The sequence below is a fragment of the Microtus oregoni genome, unplaced genomic scaffold, assembly GCF_018167655.1.
Source record: "Microtus oregoni isolate MIOR12 unplaced genomic scaffold, Mior012 000027F_ref0000203, whole genome shotgun sequence".
NCBI lineage: Eukaryota > Metazoa > Chordata > Mammalia > Rodentia > Cricetidae > Microtus > Microtus oregoni.
Window position 1 is genome coordinate 12358226 of NW_024543086.1, and position 24327 is coordinate 12382552.

Sequence of the window (24327 nt, forward strand, 5' to 3'; positions counted from 1 at the left end):
ACTGACTCCATAACTACTGAGAAACCCTATCTCAAAAAACCAAACCAAACAAACAAGCGACCTCTGCTAACCTCATCCAGTACCCAACCCCAGGGAATGCTGCATTCCACAATAGGCAGACCTTCCCACCTCAACTAAGATGATCAAAAAACTCAACCTGATCTAGAAGATTCCTCCTTGAGACTCTCTTTCTGGGTGGTTCTAGAGTTCGTGGACAATTAGAGCCAAAAGTCGCATCGGTTCACTTAGTTGTTAAAGAGCATAGGCAAGCCAGAAGGGGGTAATGGCCCATGCTTTTAACGTCAGTGCTTGGGAGGCAAAAGCACCAGTGTTTCTGTGAGTTCGAGTCTAGCTTGGTCTGCATAACGAGTTCCAGTGGGCATTTTTACTCTTGGGGAAACTGAAGCTCAGAGGGGCACAGCGTCACATACATACCAAATCGCACATCCACCAAGATAAAGAAGCAATTTTCAGCCTTGGTTTGTTGGTTTTCTGCCTTCTCTAACCAGCCACCTAGTGGAGGCAGGTTATCTGGGGTTAAGCCACGCCCCTACATCCTTCTTTGAGGGGTGGTTTATAAAATTCACGTGCTTTGCTCATCTTCACGTGATTAAATTTCTGAGGCTTCGGGGTCAGACCTGCACAGTGTACGGATAAAGAGCATCCCACCTTCAGCATCTCTAGTGGTTGGGCTAGAGTTTAATTTAAGCTTCTGGGTACCATGGCGATGAAGTGCTATAAATACCCTGGGGACTTGCAGCCAGCCTGCTAGTTATTGCGCGCGCTCTCTCTCGCGCGCGCCACCCCCATTTCCCACCAGGGCTCCGCTCGCTCGAGCTGCAGGGGTAGGAGTGGAGGAGACCACGCTTGCGCTCTGTGCTCCGGTTCCCGCCCTCGGCTCGCAGGCTTGCTTTCTCCTTGTACTCCCCCCACGCTTGAAACCGCGATTTCATCTCCACCTCCTACAGTGCATAATTCATTTCCTCCTGGGTGAAAGACACAACAGCTCCCAGGCCCCCGAGGACTCTTTGATGAGAGAGTTGGAAATAGGATGGATGCAACCTGTCCAGCCAGCTCCGGGATAGCCACTGGTGTGGGAGAAATCCAGTTCAGTTAATGAATAAAGCCGGAAGGGAAGGAGCTGGGAAGGGAGGCGGGCACCACAGAGAGAAAATGCCCTGCTTCCCCACTTGCTAAATGCCCCTTCTGCCCCTAAAGTGGGTTTTGATGACAGCTCTGGGCAAGTGGTGGAGGAGGTAGGTGTGCATAACCTCAGCTCAGAATCGGGAGCTCTCGGCTCACACAGACTCTACCATGGTCTGACTTTGGCTGTCCTCCCAGATCTCCAGGGCTTTCTCCTCTCCCTCCAAATTGACCCACAACCAGTTAAAAGCCAGAGTTCAAGGGTGGTCTATGCTGAAAACACTACCCTACTCCTTCCAACCAGACTGTGGCCCTAAAGTTTCGCTTTCTTGGGTGTAATAAAATGTGCCAGGGATCCCAGCATTCAGGGTGTAGAGGCAGGAGGATCAGAAGTTCAGCGTCTTCCTCTCTTACAAAGTGAGTTTGAAGCCAGCCTGGGCTACATGAGATCCCATCTCAAACACACACACACACACACACACACACACACACACACATATATATATATTTATGTCACTGGAAGCCACTTTTGGAATCTGGGCTCTGTTACTGTAGGAAAGTCGTTTTGCCTTTCAGAATGTCAGTTCGGTTCTTTAGAGGGGAACCGGTAAGAACAAGGGCTCAATTCATTAGGCACAGAAACTGTTTCTCCACTGGAAAAGGAAAAGGCTATCTTAGACTCTGCCCAATTTGTTCCGCAGCACTGTCTTAAGTCCTGAGTACCCAGAGGTAAATTGGAAATGTCCTCTGGCTGGACTCTCCCGTTGCCAAGGTTTCCTCTACTCAGACTTTCTCTCTGGCTAAGGATGTATTTTCCTATCATTCAAACCACCAATCCGGGGCATAATTACGAATCTCAAGTAATGCATGACTAAAGAAAGGGGACTTGGCTTAGGCACAGAACGTCACAGTGTGCATTCTCCACAGTGTGCATGAGGTAGGGAGACAGAGTGGGGAGACAAATTCTAGGAAAGGTTCTCCAAGCCTTCAGCCCCTTAAAGCATGCAGCTGCCAGTCAGAAACCACTAAAAAAAACTTTATTTAACTTTATTTCATGCACATTGGTATAATGATGTTAGATTCTCTTGAATTGGAGCTACAGACAGCTGTGAGCTGCCATGTGGGTGCTGGGAATTGAACCCTGGTCCTCTGGAGGACCAGTCAGTGCTCCTAACCACTGAGCCATCTCACCAGCCCCAGAGACCACTTCTGATATAGCCGTTCTCTCTCTCCCCCCTCTCTCTGTCTCTCCATCACTCTCCTTCTCTAAGATTTACTTTATTATTTTGTGATATATATGTATATATAATTGCTAGTGCCTACAGGCCAGAGGTGTGTCAGATCCCTGGAGCAGGAGGTACAGTTATGAGCAGCCTGGTATGGGTGCTGGCAATCAAATCCCTGTCCTGTTAGAAAGGAATGCCTGCTCTTGCCCAGAGAGTATCTCTTCAGCCTCCCTCTCTCCCTCCCTTTCCTTTCCCCTTTCTTCTTTTCATACCTAATTTTTCCCTCCTCATTCTCATGAAATCTCTTAAGACATGTGTATAGACAATGGAGTACTGCATAGCAGAAAAAAATAATGACGTCTTGAAATTTGCAGGCAAATGGATGGAGCTAGAAAACACGATATCGAGTGAGGTAACCCAGACCCAGAAAGACAATTATCATACGTACTCACTTGTAAGTGGTTTTTAAACATAAAGCAAAGAAAACCAGTCTACAAATCACAATCCCAGAGAACCTAGACAACAATGAGGACCCTAGCCGGGCGATGGTGGCGCACGCCTTTAATCCCAGCACTCGGGAGGCAGAGGCAGGCGGATCTCTGTGAGTTCGAGACCAGCCTGGTCTACAAAGCTAGTTCCAGGGTAGGCTCCAAAGCCACAGAGAAACCCTGTCTCGAAAAAGCAAAAAAAAAAAAAAAAAAAAAAAAAAAATGAGGACCCTAAGAGAGACATACATAGATCTAATCTACATGGGAAGTAGAAAAAGTCAGGATCTCCTGAGTAAATTGGGAGCATGGTGACCATTGGAGAGGGTTGAGGGGAGGGGAGACGAAGGGAGGGGAGCAGAGAAAAATGTAGAGCTCAATAAAATCAATTTTAAAAAAAGACGTGGGTGGAAAATGGTCTTTGTTTTCGTTGAACACTGACTTTAAAACCAAAACAACCTGTGTTGTCATCTCCCACCAGCCTATAAAAGTAAAGACAGCCTTGGTGTGGCTGGTAGTCCCCTCTGCCCAGCCCCAACGCTATGATATCCAGACTCTTGAACTCAGCACATTGTAAGCCAGAGAGTCCTCAGAGGAAGGCCAAGAAGGCTGGGGCTGTCTTCGGTTTGAATTCCTGTGGTTCAGTCACCTGTAGAACAACAACCAATTCAACCTATAACAAGGCTCAGCAGGTTTTACCTTTAATCTCTTCCATGCTTGCCCTGGGCCTCTGAATGCCTGGAGATGATTCACCAGGCCTTGCAGGGGGGCAGGCCACCATCTGTAGATGACATCACCCTGTTTGCAGCTTCTGGACGATAACCTGGGAACCTTTTGTTGGGGCAGGAAGGCCTAGTCTTTAAAGAACCAATTCTTGCTCCTGAGGCCTGGTGTAAAGGCTCAGAGGAGCCAGTCCCTCGAAAATGTCAGGCTGTGGGGATCTGGGATACAGCATATCCAGTGAGGAAGCTTGGAAAGTAAGACGCGCGCGCGCACACACACACACACACACACACACACACACACACTCACTCACACCGATTAGACTTGTCATAGCAGCCACATGTAGTTTTCAGGAAGGAAAAGACAAGGGTTTTTTGAGCAGAAAGTTGTTCAGTTGACCCACACTTCGTAGACATGTGCTGGTCACCAGCCAGGGTGCTCCAAACGGACCCTCATGAGATTTCTGGGGTAATGGCTTAAGCCTTTATTTTTCTCACGTCATTTTGCTTGTCCCAACCAGGCGGAAGGGGTCTTAAGTTATTACATTTCTCAGAGGGGGAGGCAAGAGGATGGTGAGTTCAAGGCTACCCTGGGCTGAATCACAAGACTCTTTCAAAAACACCCCAAACTCAGACAAAAACCAATGCAGGATGAATGTTTGCCTGGTGGTTTAGCTGGTGCTAGAATGAGAAAGGCTTGCATATCTTCTTAGCTCTATCCCTGGCCATCTTGAGGCCTCAGTTTCCTCATCTCCAGAATGGGTACAAATATATACCCACCTTCTCCAAAGCTTTCTCGTGAAGATTAACTGAGATTGTGTATGGAAGCATGCAGCCCTGCGTCACCTTTATTCCGGGGTTATTATTCTAACTCACAATTGGAAACTGTTGGACGTGGTGTGGTGGCTCACGCTTGTAATCGCAACACTTGGGAGGCAGAGGTAGGAAAGGCAGCTTGCTCTATATAGTGAATTCCAGGCCACCCAGAGCTGTGTCTCAAAAGGTGAAAGAATCAAAACAAACTGGATGGTTTTGCTGGAGTTACAATTCAGGGCGTGACACCGTGGGTTTGTCCCTGACAGCACAAATAAAAACAGCTAGAGTTTATAGTGAGGGCTTTGACCCATCAGAGGAACTGTAGAGGAAGGGAGAACTCCAGCCTTTGGGTGATGAGGACCCCCAGTGAGGTCTCAGATTCCTGACTTTGAAGCTTAGTGTTTATAGAATGAGGAAGAGAAGAAGAGCTCCATTAATCCCCTAGGTCAGGCCTCAGGACATTTAGATGGGAGGCTTGCACCCTGAAAGGCCTTGTCTATCAAAAGGAGTTGAAGCCCAAAACGGGGATTCCAATACAGTACAGGAAATTGACTGGCTATTCCCCAAACCAAGGGATTCTGACGAGGGGATACCCAGGTACTGGACTTCATGCTTCCTGTCCAGCTTCCTGTCTCAGGTGTGGTTAAATTCAAACTAGGGAAACACCAGACCTAAGAGGGAACAGACAAGGGCAAAGCCAGAGGTTTCTTAACTGGAAGACTCCATCTTCTTTTCGTATTTAATTCAGTATTTTTAGCTTCTCGGGACATTTATTTATTCTTGCTTTAGGGTTTGCTGTTTGTTTTTTCATTTCTTTTTTTTCTGTGTTTGCTGTTTTGACTTAGGTTGGAACTTTTGGATTCAAACAATCCTTCTGCCTCAGCTTCCTGTGTAGCTGAGAGACAGGTGCACTTCACTATAACTGACTAGCAAGGTATGTCCTTCCTTCTCCTCCCTTGCCATCCGCTGGAAATTCTCTTAGTCAGATCCATAGCATTCCTAATTTTAGGGACCCTGAGGAAAGCCAGCTACATTTGCAAATTACGGAGGGGAGGGTTGAAACAACGTGGGGAGAATTGAATAGGAGGGAGACAGATGGTGTGAGCGCTGGGGGAAGGGACGAGAGATCCTGGAAAACTTATGTTCCCCGATTTGCAAGAATGTTTTCACTTAACCACTTCTTGCCTGACTCCTGATTCTATGTCACAGAAAACAGGGTGTGTCGAGATTTGGGGGCACCTGTGCAGAGTCTGGCCACTCGGCGTGGAGAGAGCCTAGCCTCCTGGGGCAGCGCAGGGGTGGTCGGCGATTGGGACTGTCCCACGAGGGGGCGCGTCTGGGGCTCTAGGACCCGCCCTCGCGGCGCTGGGCGCGGGGAGGAGACCCGGGAACCCCGGAGCCCGGCGCTCCGCCTCCCGTTTCCGGGGCAGCGCAGTTACCTGCACCGCCGGAGCCACACCTGGCGGAGGCAGAAGTCTCGGGGCACACGGCGGGGCGCCGGCAGCGACTGCGGGAGGCGGCGGCGTGGAGCGCGGCGCACGGCGGTGGAGGCAGGCGACAGGCGGCTGCTCGGGCCGCTCTCCCGGCCGGCTGGCCACACACTCGGGCCGGCTGGGCGCCGCGGCGGGCGCACATGGCAGCGTGAGAGGCGGGCGGCGCGGGGCTGGGGCCGCAGGGCCGCATGGACAGCGGCGCCACTCCGGCCGGCCCCCGTTAGGGCCCCCGATCCGCGGGCGCCACCCCCCGATCATGCTGCCCCGGCGGCCGCCTGGACCCAAAGCGGCCGGCCCGAGCCGCTGAGCCCCGCGGCGGCCGTGAGCTGCATGGGGGAGCGCGGGCCGCGCTCGGGAAGATGCCCCGGCCGGAGTTACCCCTGCCGGAGGGCTGGGAGGAGGCGCGCGACTTCGACGGCAAGGTCTACTACATAGACCACAGGAACCGCACCACCAGCTGGATCGACCCACGGGACAGGTAGGACCCGGGGAGCTCCGATCCGGACCCGGCACCGCGCCTGGGCCGCACCTGCCCTTGGTGTGCAGGGCAACTCTGCGTGCCTCTTAGAAGGTCTTAGTTTGCCCCCTCCACACCCTCACCCCTTCTTGGGTTGCACTTCTGCCCTAAGAGCTGCAGAGAAGGGTGGACGCCAAGCGGGCCGCCCACAGCCAGCACCAGGTGGAGGACTTAGGCCCCAGTGGCACCTGCCCAGAGTTTTGACCTTAAGCTCTAGAGGAGTCCCCGACCCCTTTAGAAAGAGGGGTCTGGCCAGGATGAAGGCAAAGACCAAGTCAGGTGAAGCGAATCATCCCTGGGGACTCCCCTGTCTGAGAGGAGGGACTCCCCTGTCTGAGAGGAGGTGGTTCTGGTATCTAGGGGTGGTAGGGAGCCCAAGGGTCATTAGGAGACTCCTGGAGGAAGGACATTCTGCTTGGCGAAAAGAAAGCAGCTTTTTGACAGGTGCTTCGTTAGCTGCTGAGAAGAGCTTTGAAACAAGTCTGGGGAAGCCGGAGGTGGGAGGGGAAGGAGGGAGCGGGGGAGGGCGAGAGAGGGAGACTGGTTCTCCAGGAATCTCACAGCAAGCTGGAAGCTGCTAGGATGCAGATGGAGGTGAGAGGCCTCTGGCAAAGCTCTGCCGGTAGCCTCTTCTCCTCCCTTTTTCCTTCGTGGGGCCGAGGCTCCTCAGCCAGTCCTGACCTTGGTGGGCACCTCGCTGGGTGTAGTTTTGACTGAGGCAGGTAGACTGCCCCAGGAATGTTGACTTTTCACCTGGTCTGTGACCTTGGGGATTAGGTGCCAGTGAAGCACCAGAAGATGAAGGACCCTGTATATCAAGATTAAAGAAAAAACAAAAACAAAAAAGCCACACAGCGTGAATTCAGTTTCTCTTGAGTACATCCATCCATTCATTCATCATTTCATGAATGCTACTATTAGCTCAACTCTGGTCCTTGTGTAATTTGGAAAAGAAAAAAAAATCTAACGCTCCAGAATGTTAGGCAGGCTGCTTTCATCTTTTGGCCTCAGTTTCCTTTTTTGTCTGGTTGATAGTTTTCTTGGAAGGGAAGGAGTAGTAATGAGAACTCAAAAAGACAGACCAACCAGGGCTACAGAGTGAGACCTTGTATCAAAACACAAAGTTGCAAAGGATACAGAAAATGCAAGCCCAATTCTTCCCCATACTCCCCTGACTTAACCCCTCTGGCTCTTTCAGTGGTTACTAATGGTGTGTATGTTTATATGTGTGTGCGCATGTGGAGGTCAGTGGACAACTTGTAAGAGTCAGGTTTGTTCCTTCCATCTGGCAGCCTCCCGTGATCAAATGCCTTTCCCTCTGAGCCATTTCACCAACTCCTAATTCCTATTTTCCCTTATTTATTTATTATTTATATATTTTGGTGAGATTTGGGGTTTTGTTTTTTGTTGTTGTTGGTTGAGGGCTTTCTTTTATTGTTGCTTTTGTCTCTCTCTCTCTCTCTCTTTCTTTCTTCCTTCCTTTCTTTCTTTTTGAGACACGGTTTCTCTGTGTAACAGTTCTGACTGTCCTGGAACTCACTCTGTAGACCAGGCTGGCCTCCATCTGCCTTGTCTCTGCCTCCTGAGAGCTGGGAATAAAAGCGTGAGCAACCACTGCCCGGCTTATATTTTATTTTTTGTTTGCTTGTTCATTTTCTGTTTGTTTTTGTTTTGTTTTTTTGGATAAGAGCTTCCCGTGTATGCTTGACTGTCCTGGAACTAAAGGGGATCTGCCTGTCTCTGCCTCCAGACGGCTGGGATTAAAAGTTCGTGCCACTGCATCTAGCCCATTTTCCTATTTTTAAACACAAGAGAAAGTCGGAAACTCAGGGATGTAATTTGCTCTACTGTTTGGCTCTTTCCACTTTTACTAAGTTGTTATAGTCTCTGACTTCGTAACCTCTACTGGTGTCCTCCATTCTTCCCCACGCCTCTCAGGTCAAGGTATCCCAGGGGATCTAGAGCGGTGTTGGTGAGCTTGGCAACACCTTTCCCTTGTCTTCTCCTTAGAACAGACAACTTCAGACTTGTGTGTCCTACACTGTAAGTCCCAGCAGTTGAGCATGGGTGTTGTTAATAGGAGGATGTCATGTTTGTGGGTAAGGACTACCCTGCCAGCCTCGATGAGCATGCCTCTGAGGGAATAAGTCAACATAGAAAACTTCTCGAAAATACAAGTAATCCTTTGCCCTTGGAAGAGGGCAAGTGAACAGCTTTCCAAGAACTGACCTAGCTGGAACATAATATCCCAGGTTATAGAGTTGTGTGCCATATTCATAACTTTTTGATATATCCACCTGAACTGTGGCTTAATGCTCAGCTTTACCTCAACTCACTTAAAAATTTTTGTATCATTTTAACAAATGAGAAACTATTAATATACATTGCCATTAATAGAAAAGAATCTTTAAAAAAAAAATTCTACTTTGACTAGATAGTATGTCTTACTTTCTGCACCAAGCCAGGCCCAAGCAACCTGTTTTTAGGCAGATTGGCTTGGTGAGAAGTCACACCCATGACCGGTGCTTGATGGAGACTCTTGCATTCTTTATTCTTTATTCTTGTACTCTCTGCTCATCCCACCTGCTCAGGGTTTCTCCAGACCCCTGTGAGTTTTGGGATGGAGCTGTGCAAAGGATGTTTGCTTTTCTGTCTTTGAAATGCCTGGTTAGGGGTTCTGCCTGTGTGGGCATGGGCTCATTGCTTACCCTCTGTAAGGTCTGAGTCTGCCTGGGTGATGGAAGAGGCTGGCTAAGTGTTCTCCACCGGCTGCCCAGAGCTTTGGTTTCAGCCCTCCCGTCTCTCCTTACCCTAGCTGATTCTGAGGAGAAGGAGCTATGATGGGGATTGTCTAGGAGCATGAGCAGGGGGCAGCTGAACAAGGCTGAAAAGAGCCGACTTTGTTTTGTGGGGAGGGTAGGGAAGGAAGGCAGATTCCCCCAGAGTGGTTAGTTCCATCTCCACAACTAGTTAGTGGTGGGAAACAAGCGAGAAATCACATTTAAGGAAATCCCACTCTCTTAAGATTGTGTGTATCTGAGCCCACATCACAGCCATGCCCGCCCATTCCCCCGAATTTCAAAGAAGTCAGTCAAATGGTCCTTCAGTTGGAAAAGGGATTTCTCAGCCACCAAGGACAAAGTAGTGTCTCCGGTTACCAACCCTAAAGAATGTCTTGGCACATTCCACCCTCTGGGACTAAGCTGTTTTGTGTGCTGTCCGGGGAGCTGCTGGGGGCAGAGAATCCAGTTTTCAGTTCCCCCTTTCACCAGGGGAGTGGAGGAGCAGCCAAGCTGCCAGCTTTGCCAGCTCTCTCCCCTTTTCACCCAGCGAAGACCGGGAGGCTGGAATTCCTGAGGACGGTTGTCCCAACAACGGGAGAGGGTCCAGTGGGCAGCTTGGACCCTGCCCACTGGGCCAAAGGCTGCAGTAGCACCCAGGCTTTACCCAAGTCAAGGCCAATCAGGGGAGGGGCAGGTCCCTAGTGAACCAGGTGCCACCACAGGCCATTCCTGGAACACCCCCTTCGAGCTGGGTGCCTTTTGCAGTTGAACATAGGTGCTTCTGGAAGCTGCCAGCCAAGGATCAGCCTCCTGCGTGTGTTCAGCTTTGTGATATATAGAAACAAATGCCCCAATTGTTGGCTGAGGACGAGTGGATATGGGGACTGGCTCTACAGAGGAGATTCCTGAAGGCTTTGTGCTTAGATCTTGCAGGAGCTCCCTGAGAACTCAGCATTTTCTGTGTTTGAGCAACAAGTCCTGCAGACCCAGGTAGATCAGGACTTGGCGATCTCTCCCTCCACCAAACCGCCAACTGCTGTCAACGTGTTCAGAAATAAGTTCTGTTGAAAGGGCTTGAGTAGTTAAAGGCCTTCGTGTTCTAGGCCCTGTGCAGACGAGGTTTTCTGCATACAATCCTGGGCCCTGTGAACTCCAGGTTCACAACTCCTGCTGTAGACAAACTTGAAAACTGCTAGCTTGCCACCGCCCTCTCTCGACTTTCTGTGTGGTGGAGAACAGGTAATGATTGAGCCTTCGCTGTATTCGGGAGGTCTGCTGAGAGCTTTACATGGGTCATTAGCTCTGTAAATCCTCCCATCAGCCCCAGGACTTGAATTATCTGAGGTTCTGGGAGACTAAACGCAGTGAAGCCACACCAACTTTACTTACTTATTAATTTTCAGATCACTGGGGATTGGACCTCAGGCCTCTGGCTTGCTAAGCAAATGCTCTACCACTGAGCTACTACCCCAGGTGGAGTCACCCAACTTTTGTACAAAAACTGTACAAGTGTTAGACAGACTGAGTCTAGAAAGAGCCTGCATATTCTATTTTACGCATTTATCTATCTATCTATCTATCTATCTATCTATCTATCTATCTATCTGTCTGTATTGGGGTAGAGCCCCATCTCTAATGATTGAACTGTTGAGCCTCCAGCTCCAGCCCACCAAGTTGCTGACTCAGGATCTCTGCTCCACCATGGCAGGAATTGGGCCTTGGGAAATGGAACTGAACCAAGGATGGTTTCACTTACCTGTGGCCATTCTGGTGTGGCCGTGGTCAACGGGGTGGGGGAGGGGGCAAGTACGGATAATGGAAAGAGGGGCGAGCCTTTGGAGCCTGGAATCTCGGTTCTGCCACTTGCCCTCTAGTGACCTTGGCAAGCTTACAGATCCTCTCGGCACCTTGGTTTTGCTTGCTTTTTTTTTTTTTATTTGCTTGTCTGTGTGTGTCTGCATGAAGAGTTCCACGTAAACCATCCACGGAGGCCATGCGCTTTGAATAAGCAGAAGCAGTTAGGTGGGCCGGCCAGCATGAAGCCTGGTGTGCAAGAGGCACAGGAGAGTGTCCGTTCTTCAGCTTTCACTAGGAAAAGTACCTGAGAAACACCTAAGTCAACCTGTCAGTTGGAATGGGCCCTGCTGATGATGTAATCCAGGCTTCTGATTTCACTGAGGGAACTCAGACGAGAGACTTACCCAAGGTCACACAGCCAGTCGATTTCAGCCTTGAGTAAAGGTCATGTCCTTCCTTCTCTTATGGAAACTTTACCCCCTAAACACCAGCTCCAGGTTCTCCTAACCCGTGGTGATTTATTTGGTGAGCTAGCTGTTCTTCGTTAGCATTTCGGTCTGTGCTGGACAAGCAAGTCTCATTCGTGTTAAGTCATTTGTGTGTTGCGTCAAGGGAATCTGCAATGTGTGGAGCGGTGAAAACGCCAGTGGTCCCATGAGAATCACCGTGTTTACTGGTTACAGTGGATCTAGGGACACTGTCTGACTGTTGTCACTTCCCAAGTTTCCATTGTGACATGCTTGCTTCCATGGCGGGTGTCGCAGGCCTGCTGGAGAATTTGCCCAGAGGCGTGTGTTCCATGCTTACACTCCTGAGGTCCCATTACATTTACACTTGCAACACTGATACCTGCGTGCAGGTTACTTGAGAGGTTTGCTGCCAGTATCCAGGCTTGAGACTAGCCAGACATGATGGAACACCCCTGTATTCCCAGCACTCAGGAAGCTGAGGCGAAAGGATAATGAGTTTGAGGCTAGCCTGGGTTATATAATCACATGACATCCCTACATGTTCTGTAGAACATCTACTATGCAAGGGAACATCTTGTGTCAATTACAAGCACTACTTGAGATAAACAAGAACAGAGAGGTGTGGAAGTCCGCAAGTGTCTAAAGCATGTGTTGATTTTTCATTCTGAGCAGCACTATGGGTTTAGCTTTTGTAGTGGGATATCATTTAATCCTCTCAACAGTACACAGTCAGTACTGTTACCCTTCCTGTGTTCAGATGGGGAAACTTAGAAAGGGTAAGTAATAATTAATACCCAGCGAGGTGGGCCTCTCTATCAATACCCCTATCTATTAGCCGTACCCTGCTCCAGCTCATCCACCCATGTCAGGCTTACAACCAGCCCTTTGGACAAGTTAGGCTTTCGTTACTACATACTCTCGGAATGAGCAAATCTGACATTGATCTCAAGGGAAGAAGCCAGTGGGGCCCCGTGGCAGCTTAGAAGACTGTTTAGAATCTATTCTACCTCCTGGGCACAGAAGCAGTGGGGTTGAGAGGCCACAAAAGGAGGCAGAGACTCTGAAAGAGGCGAAGGTGTGCGGCGAGGTCAGGGTTTGTTTCCAAGTCACTTGGGCAAATCTGCTGCCATCCAGGAAATGAGTGATAAGAGGAGGCCCCTCTTCTCTGTCCCCATCCCTCCCCCTTCTAGGAGAGGGCTTAGCCAAACTGACCTGGTTTTGCAATCCCCTAGGGTCCCAGGTAGCCGTGAGAGAAACACTGCTCTTTTGAAGAGAGAGAATCAAGTTGCCTTAGTTACCAGGAAGGCTGGCATGTCAAATACAGGTGCACAGAAGGAGGGATAGACTTGGCTGTGTGAGATCAGGAGGTGGCCAGCGTGTTGCTTCAGGGAGAATCCATGGGCAGGATTTTGATGACATCTTTCGGGAATGATAACCTCATGGCCAGAGGCTGTCTCTATGGTGAGCGGCAAGAGCTTCCCGAAGACACGTGGCAGCTTCTCAGCTCCCCCTTCCCCACTGTCTCAGCAAGGGGCCCAGATAAGTGGAATCAACTTCACTTTCAAGTGGCCTCAGTAGCATTTCTGTCACCAGCAAAGGGCTCTTTGATGAGGGAACATGTCTACTTGGTTAGGAGGACCAAGAGCTGGACCAGAGCTGAATCTACATGAAAATATCACACTGTGCCTCTCCTGGTCTTAGATCCTTGTTTCAGAATGTGATAGCGGGAGAGAAGACTAAGATTTTATTAATTAACCTCTTCGTACTAGCCATTTAAGCCTCTAGCTCCGAGGTGGAAAAACCTCTTACCAAAATAATGCAGTGGGATGGGAGGATGGGGTAGGCATTCACTGGGATTGGGCAAGGAGAACATTCTGTAAAAATGCTGGTCTGGGAAGAGTAGATGGGCAGAGAGAATGAGGAGGAGAGAACAAAAAGGACAAGTGTGTGGGGTCACGTGCTCCCCCTGCCCCCCCCCCCCCCCCCCAGTACCTCCCAGATGCTTCTACCCGTGACATCTCCCAGTTGGGAAGAAACGGGATCTTTCAGTTTCAAATTTCTGCCAAAGAAAAGGGACGGAGGCTTAAATTCTCGCTCAATGGTCAGCCAGGGAGGGGGGAAATGAAGCTGCATCAAGATTAGGGATACCTTTGTTGGCTTTTTCTTTTCCCTGGTCTCCATTCATCACTTGCTGGCAGCAGGGACACCAGGCCAGCGGCAGCTGCTGACTTTCCCCAGTCGGCTGCCTGCTGTTGTCCCTCCCTGGTTTGGTAGCAGTCTCCCCATTCCCCCACCCTCACCCCAACACCTTGGCTTCTCCTGTTCTTGGGCCATCATTGAGGGGATCCCTGGGATTCACCAACTGGCAACTGACTTGGAAGGATAGAATGTCAAGAGACAGGCATTGGGTGTCTGCTCCGGTGAGGTGGCTGGGACAGCCTTCCCACCCTGCCTCTGCGGGTGCTATATTATCAAGCTCTCTGAGCATTTCCCTGAGTACTCCAGGAATTGCCTGCGAGTATCTGCCTTGCCTTTGGGTCAGGAAGCAGTACTGGAGCCATAACTGGAACAATAGGGATGCTCAAGAAAAATGATTATTTTTCATGATGTTTATCCAGCATCTATCATGTGCTAGGCTCTATTGTGTGCCATCGTTTCTGGCATTTTGCAAATAGGGAAACTGAGGTAGAAAGAGGCCAAACACAATTCCAAGGTCACGCCAGCGCAAGGGGTGTTAAACTCCTTCCATCCCTGCAGACTCTCCCTTTGGGTTCTGATAAAAAGGGAAACCAAAAAACAGGGGCCTTCGTAACTACAGCAAAAGAAATAGACGTAGCTGTCAGTGCACGTACTATGTCACCATAGAGAACAATACATGTAGGGTGTAGCTTACCATAGGATGGCCCATCCCATTAGTCCTATACGTCACTGAAATCGCTGGAGAGCAGTAAGTCTGGTCTAGCACTCCCGCCTCTAGCAAGTGACATTGAACCAGCTCCTCCTCCTCAACTGTAAACTAGGGAGACGTAAAATAGGCCATGCCTACCCCAAAGGTTTAATTGGGGTTAAGATGATTGATATCAGTGTGCAAGATCACAGCACACTGCCTAATAAATAACATGCTTTACAAGTTAGGCCACTACCAGTTCGACTAACTTAATCCACCTGCGCATCAGTAGAGGCGCTAACCCCACCGCTGAAGTCTCTCTCTTGAAGGCCATAGCTCACCTGAGCCATGCTGACATTAGTGCCTGCCAACCATCTTGGCAGCACTCATAATATGAATAAATCAATAAACTTTTCCTCCTGGGTCTTATCAGAGAGGCAAGCCCTTCTTTGGAATTTCTTGAGTGGAGTGGCTTGCGGGTGAGCTGGCACCAGGACTGTGTATGAAGCCGGGAGTAATGAATTGTGGTTGTCATGGCAGGGCTCAGAAGACTTTACATAGCATTCTCCTGTCACTTCTCTGTCTGCGGGTCACTTCCCTTCCTATCTTTCCCTTTAGCTGTTGGGGAATCTGGGGATTTGGGCATTTTTTTGGAGGTGCAGAAGGGCCCTGGCGTTTATCAGTCCCACCCAGCCAGGTGTTGGCCATTCACTTCACAGGTATTTATGGAGCGCTTGCGGTACCGGGGATCAGAGCAAAGTCCCACTGCAGTGGGGTGGACACTCGGTTGAGGAAGACTAGCCAATGGTTAAACAGATACTTGCATTATGACCTGAGACTTGGTTCTCTTGAATTCCTTTACCCACGTGAGGAAAACAGACAGGCCATGCTGGTGGTATGAATCTGGATTTGGAAACTAGAGACCTTTGCGCCCGCCATAGGGTGTTACTGAGAACTTGCTGTGGCGAGCCGGTTTGGGTGCTGGGAAAGTAAGTTGTGAAATGCAAATTCTCAGTTCGTGGGATTTACTATAGGTTTGTGAGCGACATAGCAGTCTCGAAACTATGCAAATACAGCTAGAGGTGCCAGGCCCTTTGAGCCCATTTCCTATCTCCCCTGTCTCATCTCGACACATCCAGTCATTTAACAAATATTTATTGGACGGTGCGCCTGGAATATGCCAGCCTGCATTCCACACTGGTGATTCAGCATTGAGTACAATGACTACGAACGTTGTTGTTGTTGTTGCCCTTTGAGGTTTGCCTTTTGGAGCATTGATTGCCAATCTTTAGAAGAGATCAAAAGCTCGTAGGAGATACGGAAACGTCTGGTTCTGGCTCGAGAATATTTGTGACCACCAGGTCTCCCGGTCAGGCTGTTAGTTTGTGCCCTACACCTTGAGAACCGAGGTCTTGACTCATCCGGTCACGGCCATAAGCTAAGAGTCGGTACCGTGGTGAAATGAGTATAGGTCATGAATAGTGGTGCTACTCCATTCATGGGTGGGCCTAAGGAAGCAGTTTCATTACACTTCCGTGATCGTTTGGAGCATTCTTGTTTCGGTTTCAATAACCGAATCATGTGTTTACTTTTTAAACTATGAAGCCTAGGCTGGCTTTGAACCTCTGATCCTGCTTCCGCCTACTGAGTACTGAGAGTGTAGGCCCACACCATGACAACCAGATACCTAGACCTGTAGGATTTTCTGGTACCTGTTGAAACAAAGCATACAAGCTGAGAAGGTTCTAGAAGCCCGAAGGTAAAATCTTTTGTATAGAATCGATCTGTCTGTGACTGTGCTCCCTGCTGAGCTGTGCACTGAGGAACTCAGAGCTTCCTCACCCCTGGAAACTCTCATCACTCTCACTCCGGAGGAAAGTGCAGGGGCATCATGTTGGGAGAAAGCCAATGCCTTTCGCTACAGAGTCCTCAGCCTGGTCCTCTAGGAGACCATACCTTCTTCACTGCACTGGCCAGTACTGCATGGTCTTTGGACCAGTTCTGTGTGGCCAGTTGAATTGATCTTCATCAATGTATGAACATTTTAATATCACGTCCCTGCATTGACTGTTCAAGCCCTTCTTTTTTTAAAAAATTATTTATTTGTTTATTTTGTATACAGTGTTCTGTCTGCATGTATGCCTGCAGGGCACCAGATTTCAATATAGATGGTTGTGAGCCACCATGTGGTTGCTGGGGTTGCCTTTGGAAAATCAGGCAGTGCTCTTAGCCTCTGAGCCATTTCTCCAGCCCTCAAGCCCTTCTTTAGATACCCCCACTGTCGTTGCTCTAGCTCTCAAATGAATTGAAAAATCTCTCCCACCTTCCTTGCCTTGTCCCCACGCCACCTTGTGAGCTATCAGAAAAGCAGGATCACCTGGATCTTCTCAGTTCTAGTTATTGGTTAGTTCAGTGGCTAGCATGTAGCAGGAGTACTTGAGCCAGAAGGTGCATGCTGTGTGTGTGTGTCTGTCTGTCTGTCTCTCTCTCTGTCTCTGTCTCTCTCTCTCTCTCTCTCTCTCTCTCTCTCTCTCTCTCAGTGTCTGTCTTTCCCCCCTCTTTCGAAATAGGGTTTCTTTGGTAGCCTTGACTGGCCTAGAACTCTCTATGTAGACCATGCTGGCCTCAAACTCATAGAGATCCTCCACCTGCCTCTGCCTCCGGATGCTGGGATTAAAGGTGTGCACCACCACCACCTAGAGTGTACTGTTTCTGGTCCATCCTTTTAGCAAGTCTGTTGCTCTTCTTGTGACTGGATCTCTATAACTCCCCAACAGGGAATCAAGGACGTTTGATTTCTTTGCATAATAGAGAATGGGGGATGTTGTTGAAGCTAGGAAACAATAGAGAAAGGATAGTCGTTCCCCTAATGCTACATATTAGAGCCATCCATCACTGATGGGAATCTTTAAAATCTGCCCACAGAGCCCTCTCCTGGAGATTTTGGCTTAGTTGGTCAAGGGTACAGCCTGACTGGGATTTCTAGAAAATTTCCCATTGAGAAAAGGGTGTGGTGGTGCACACTTGTAACCTCAGCACTCAGGACAGTGGCTCTCAACCTTCCTAATGCTGTGACCTTTTAATACAGTCCCTCATGTTGCAGTGACCCCCAACCATAAAATTATTTTCATTGCTACTTCATAACTGTAATTTTGCTACTGTTATTAATTGTAATGTAAATACCTGTGCTTTTCTGATGGTCTTTGGTGACCCTTGTGAAAGGGTTGTTTGACCCCAGAGAGGTCAAGATGCACCAGTTGAGAAATGCTGACTCAGAAAGTAGAGAAAGGCGGGTGGAGTGTTTGAGGTCACTCTGGGCTACATGGCAAGTTTCAGTTCAGCCTTCAGTGCATGCAAGGCCCCGCCTCAAAAAGAAAAATAGAACAGAAAATTCCCAGTTGACTCTGGGATTCGTCTAGATTGGAGAATCACAGCTATAGTTAAATATCTGCTTTCTGGCCAAACTTGAATGAGATGGTGCGAGAGTGAGCATCATTGCAAAACTCATCGTTATACAGTTCTGCTTGGAAAAACTGAGGTGATTCGGGAAGTGTTCAAAAATAGTTGCCAGAGGAGAAGTGGGTATCTAGGGAACATCAGGTACTTTGCTTTTCATAATTTTCCCTCCTCTAAACCCATCTTGGTGTTATTTTTCCGATGTGTAGAAAATCAAAGGCTCCTTTTCGGCTAGATGCAAAAATCTTCCATTCCCATTGTGTTTGTGACATTTTGAAATGAATTGTTCTAAGCTGTTTCGTGTTGTGAGCCTGAGAGCGAGGCTCAGCTCCATCTCCACCAGCAGGACTGGCTCTGGCTTCCACCCATGCCCCTGCATCCACCAGTCTCTTGGAGAGCGGGTGCTGGTTTTCACCCCTTGTGCACCAAAGCTTGTTGACCAGAACTGATCCTATCTAATGCTTATTAAGACTTTACATTGGCTGGGGCAAGAACTCTTGCCATCTCCATCCTGCTGATGGGGAAACTGGGGTACTGGGGATTGAACACTTGCCTTTGGCTGCAAAGCTAATAAGTGGCAAAGTTGTCGTGTGAACCACCTCACCCCCTTCTCATTCTTCTCCATTCTGGAGGTCAGGCTAGGCTAGCTGTTAAGGAGAGCAATACTGAGTCAGGCCATTTCATCTATGGCTCCCTCCACAGCTTCTTGAGATCCTTTGAAGACAGCCACTTGAAGTCACTTTGGACTTTCTGCTTGCTCAGTCCGCAGGGTGGGTGAGCTCTTCTGAGTCTACTTAGTCTGTCAGCATCCTTCCTGGTAATGGTTTCCTTGGCCAAAGAACCCATCCATGGTGTAGACGTCCTCCTTCTTAGAGACCCTGTTCTGCTTATTGGAGCTCAGTCAGGTGATTTGGTGCTAATGACCCTTGCTTGACTAGAACCAAGCCTTGCCGTGGGTTTTAGGGGCAAGGATAGCTAGTGGGCTTGGTCTGGAGCGTTTTTGCTCAGCCATTGGGACATCCCTCAGGGTGTTTGTTTTGAGTTTGTTAGAGGTCAAGTGGGTCATCTCGGACTTAGGTTTATGAGCAGGAAATGGGGCTGGCCATGCGTGGATTACCTTCCGCTTGTACTCATCAGGTAGAACTGTAACTACAATTCTAAGCCAAGTGGGGTGGCACACACCTGTAATTCCAGCACTTGGGAGGCTGCTGAGACAGGAGAGTCGCAAGTTTGAGGCCAGCCTGGGCTAGATCATGAAACCCTGCCTTGAAAAAAAGAAAGAAAGAGAGAGAATTCCATGAGGTGTGTGTGTGTGTGTGTGTGTGTGATTCCAGATGGGCACGGTGCAAGGACTGGGTACAGCAGTGAACAGAGATAGACATCCTGCCAGTGCTCACAGTGATCAAACAAAATGACTACCGACTAGGAGAACACAGAATAATGCGTTAGAAAATAGCGTACCACGTCAATGACACCCAAGGTCAAAGGTGCACAGTTGGAAAGATTCCTAGGTGGAAACGTGAGGGTTTTTTTGTTGTTGTTGTTTAAATAACTCCTTTATATTGACCACCTCTACACCTCTTTAGCCTTTCTTCATCACAACCATGAGTCCATACTGGCGGTAAATAGTATTCCTGACTTTAGCCAGGGAACTTTCTCTCCCGCAAGGCAGTATGATCTGTTGACCTGCCTGTCACTCTGGAGAGGCACTGAGATGCAGATTCCCAAAGCGATTCAACCTAGTCCAGATCTCGAGATGACCCAATGCTGGAAAAAAGACCTCCAAGTGCTTAGATGGAATCTTAGGGTGTCTCACTACTCCCCAATCTGCATGTCACAGAACAGATTCCAAGAGAACTATCATTCCCTCAGCCGACAACTCACGATCCCTTCTTGGCTCTTTTGCTGAGGCCCTCTTTCTCTCTCAGGCTTCCTGTACTATTCTTGTGTCTGTCCAGACTCCACTCCAGAACTGGCTTTCAGCCTGTGTACCTTGTCCCGTCCCTGCTTACCTGAAGAACAGGAGGTCCCTGACCTCCACCTACAGCTCCCCACGCCTCAGCCCTTGCGCCTGTCCTCTCTTCCGCTACCGGTGGAGTGAAGTCCCAGAGGCATCCCGAGAGACTGCGCAGAGGTATGATCTTGCCCTTCCTGTAGCAGTCAGTGATTCACCTGTGACCGATGGTCTTCCACTGACAGGGAAGTGTGGGGAATTTTGCATTCTTCTCCCTCCTGTCCTAAATCTCCCAGTCATCAGGCGTCCTGCTCTCGGGAGCTCCTTGGGCTAGGCACTGTATGTGAGTTTCACCACCCTTCAGGTCTCCTCTTGGTCTCAAATGTGTTGAAGCATGTTATTCAGATTTTTTTTTTATGTTTATTAGTGTTTTGCTTGCGTACATGTCTGTGTGAGAGTGTCAGATCCCCTGGAACTGGAATTAGAGACCATTGTGAGCTGTTATGTGGGTCCTGGGAATTGAACTTGGGTCCTCTGGAAGAGCAACCAGTGCTCTTAATCGCTGAGCCATCTCCCCAGCCCCAGTTGCTCAGATTCTAAAGGTCCATGTGGGGTACAGTGCCGTGTGGGCCTTCCTTTTGCCTGGTTCCCATCACCCCTACCCATAGGCAATTGCTGCTTCCAAAAGCATCCATCTTAAGTCTCCCCTCCCTCCACCAAGCTGCCAAATTCTGTCCTTTTTTTCCCCAGGTTTTGATGCCTCATTCCTTCTCCTGTGTTTTTACAGGGGTCAAGGTAACTGTAGAAACCAAATGAGAGGACTCTCCCTGTTGGCCAGCCTGTGCTCAGCTTGAAGTTCCTGTATCACAGTCCAGTGCTGATTACCCCCTTTGGAAGCTGCCCGTGCCCCTTTTCTAAGCCTCATTTTCCTCACTTTAAGACAATAATAATAGTAGTGCTGGATTTACTGTTGATTTTTTATGATTTTGGTGGTGTTCTGAAACCTGTTCTTACTCCGCACCTCAGGCTGACCTTAAACTGTTGGCAATCTTCCCACCTTAGCCTTTCAAGTGCTGAGACTAAAAATATGGACTATTACTTTTTTGTTTGTTTGTTTGGTTGGTTTTTTGAGACAGGGTATGATTATGTAGCTCTGGCTGTCCTGGAACTCGCTCTGTAGACCAGGCTGGCCTCACAGAGATCAGCCTGCCTCTGCTTCCCAAGTGCTGGGACTAAAGGTATGTGCCACCACACCCAGCTATGAACTATCACTTGAAAAAAAAGAGCATTTTTGAAAGCTCTTTTGGGCTGGCGAGATGGCTCCGTTTGGTAAAGTACTTGCTGTGTAGGTGAGTTTGAGCGTCAGTACCCGACATAAAAGCCAGATGTGGGTAATGGAGACAGAAGTGTCTCTAACGTTTGCTGGTCTAGCTGAATTGGGAACTCCAGGTACCCTGAGAGACTCTATAAGGTGGAAAGTGAGTAAGGGAGATGCTCAGTGTGAGCCCCTGGCCTACACACTCACAATGTGCCTTCCCCCTTTTCCCACACAAACATACATATACACAGTCGTACCCACAAAACACACAAGCAGATGAATAGCCCTTTGTGGGCTGGGTGTATAGCTCAGGGGCAGAGCACTTGCTTGGCGTTCATAGTTTATCCTTAGCACCACAAAAATGAGAAACACACAAAACTCCCCGGCTCTCTCACACATACTTAGATATCTTGTGTTGGGGACGATTCCAAAAATAGCAAAGATAGCAAGTTGTAAAACTTCTATGCAAAATTCCTGTGCTTCCTTTACCTTGATTTACTGTTTGGCACGTCAGCTCGCCTGTGTTTTCTGTGTTCTCTCTCTCTCTCTCTCTCTCTCTCTCTCTCTCTCTCTCACACACACACACACACACACAGACACACACACACACATAACATCCAGCTTAAAGGCTCTGTATGAAGTATAAATGCCTGCAACTAGAGATCCAGAGGTGCTTCCAGTTTCTTCCGGCTTGGGTGTGTTTGCATGCTCATCGTACAACACCTTGGGGCTGGGGGCCTAGTCCAAACACAATATACACAGGTGTTTCACGGACACCCTGCACGCACAGGGAGAGGGTTATTTTACACGTTCCAGTGATGTTGCTCCTGTGGTGTGGATCTTTGGGGTGGAACTTTCCGTTTGCATGTTATGTTGATGATCAAAATTTTCAGATTTCGGAGAAGTTGAGGGCTAGGGATGGTCAACTTTCAGTATTCGGAAAACCATCTTATTTAGAGTAAGTTGGAGTCTTTTCGTTTAATTTTTAATTTTACCAATTGTCCCCACCCGCACAGGGCCAATACTCAGTAGATGGAGTTACCAAGTTCTCAGCGCTGGTCCTCTGCTTCTAGCTTATGTGGATCAGGATAGTCCCGAGCCTACCCTGCACTCAGCTGTTTCCCCTTGCATGGTTCCCCCCCCCCCGCCCCCCGTTATAACCTCTGGGACTCCACTGCCTTTCCGCACACCGATCCCTGAGCCCAGCCTTTCCCGCCTTCCCCTGCTTCTGCTGCTCCTGCCTGAGTTAAGTCTGTTCTAGTTAAGGAGGCTGTAGGTCACTTAGGATAGTGCTTGTCTAGCATAACCCAGGCTGAGCAAGCTAGATGGTGCATTCCTGTCATTCCAGCGTTTAGATGTTGAGGCAGAAGGAGCAGAAGTTCAAAGTCATCTTCATATACATAATAAGCTTGAAAATCAGCCTGGGCTACATGAGACCCTGTCTCAAAAACCAAGAACCAAAATCTCCATTCTGGTCCAAAACCACAGTGGGCTGTGAAGGCCAGGCCTGGAAAACCAGAACTGGACAAGGACTGGGGTGGTGGGGGTGGGCAGGGCGGGTGGCTGTTGGTTCTTAGGAAGTCAAAGATAACCAGATGAGGCAGATAGGAGCTCCAACAAGAGTCCGGGAGCAACTGAGGTACAGTAGTCCCCCTACTCTTCCCTCTGTCCTTCCTGAATCCCCGTGTATGAATCTATCTTTTGCCAAATGTGACATTGGTGAAATCTTAAATACTCAGAAATACCAGTAGTTAATATTCAACTCAGCTGACTTATGCTTGTTACCCAACTGGTTGGTGTGTGAGGCGCTGGCTAACCTCAGGCCCTCAGTCTAGACACAAGCAACCAGAGATGCCGATTAAAAAGCTATGGGACTGGCCTTGAACTGAAGTCTTGTGGTATATAGTCCAATACTGACCATAGCGGCTATTCACTAGGGCCGTGTCACCCTCCAGGGGCATCTGGAGGGTAGTCCTTCCCAGAGGAGCAATTGCCTAAAGCTCACGGCAATGTCCAGGCTCAGGTGGCTCTGAGTATTTGTTTTGTTCCATATCATCCCTCATGGCAAACTCCTATTTCTCTGTATCTTCCACTCTTCTTCCTGAGGGTGTGAGCTCTAGGCCAGCTCAGGACAAGCGCCTCAGAGATTTTGATAGGCACCCACTGAATCAGCATCTGCATCAATATTTAAAAAATGTTTAAGTGACATATTCATTGTACGTTATTTACTGCTGCAGCGAGGGGTTTCAGTGACATGCGTGTGCTGTGGAACAGTCTGCACTTTTAGCAGGTCCCAGCAGTGCATGGGATGCACGCACGGGTCTTGAGTGTTGAGCATTCCAGGTTGTGCAGCCAGAGCCTCCTGTGAGCTCCGATCTGGGATGTGCCGCACGGTCTGGTGTCACTTTTACAGCCAGCTATAAATGCTATCAGAAAGGACCTTCTTGGCTATTCTCAAAGCCCAGCATGGGCTAAGGTATTGAAGCAGGGTGCGGTGGGGTGGTGGAGCTCCCCTGATTAGGGGTTCACACCTGCTAAGAAAATGCAAGGCCATGAGGCCACATGATAGTGACCGGCAGGGCTGGGTGCCAAAGGTTAGAGTGGATCAGGCCAAGCCGTAGAACTCCGTGTCTGGGGAACACAGGGCCAGTGACATGATCCTCACGGGAGCGTTGTGTTTATTGGCTGTTGGGCATGAGGAGATGCTGAGGTACCTAACACATCACAGAGGCAGGATTGCAGACCATGGGCAGGGGCAAGATGAGAAGGCACTGAGGTTCCCAGAAAGCTTCCCAGGCAGGAACATGTGGGCCAGTTTCCCGGGAACAAGGGACTAACAGGAAGTAGACATGAAGGTGGCCAAGGCTTGGATTGACCAAGCCAGGGCTCTACGTGTGAACCCTGGCCTGAGCCTGAGGCTCCACAGGTTGGCTCCTACTCTGGGGATTTCAACCAGAGGGTAAAGAACTAGCCACAGGCAGCAGAGTGCTGGTTGGCTTCTAGCATGAAGGTGGCAAGGAAGTGTGGCCAGATTCCAGAAGTTTCTCCATTCCAGATTGGGACACTGCCCTTCCTGGCAGGGCTCACCTGTGAACTGTATTTCGGGGTGAGCAAGGACCTTGCCCCACACATTCCTGAGATAATATGCCAAGGCCCTGCCACTGCCTTCCCCTCCACCTCCCTAGAAATCCTGTAGTGTGTGGGAGAGAGACTGACACCCTTCCTGGGTTCATTTCCAGTGTGATTCACATTGATGTGCG

General features: G+C 49.2%; 1 protein-coding gene across 1 annotated transcript in view; it reads left to right on the forward strand.

Moving 5' to 3' along the window:
- Positions 1-5650: 5650 nt before the first annotated feature.
- The window catches only part of Wwc1 (WW and C2 domain containing 1), a 155477-nt gene continuing 136800 nt past the window's right edge, over positions 5651-24327 (forward strand). The window contains exon 1 of the mRNA XM_041676108.1: positions 5651-6363. Coding sequence (XP_041532042.1) covers positions 6245-6363 — 119 coding nt within the window. The 5' untranslated portion in view covers positions 5651-6244. The remainder of the gene's footprint in view (positions 6364-24327) is intronic.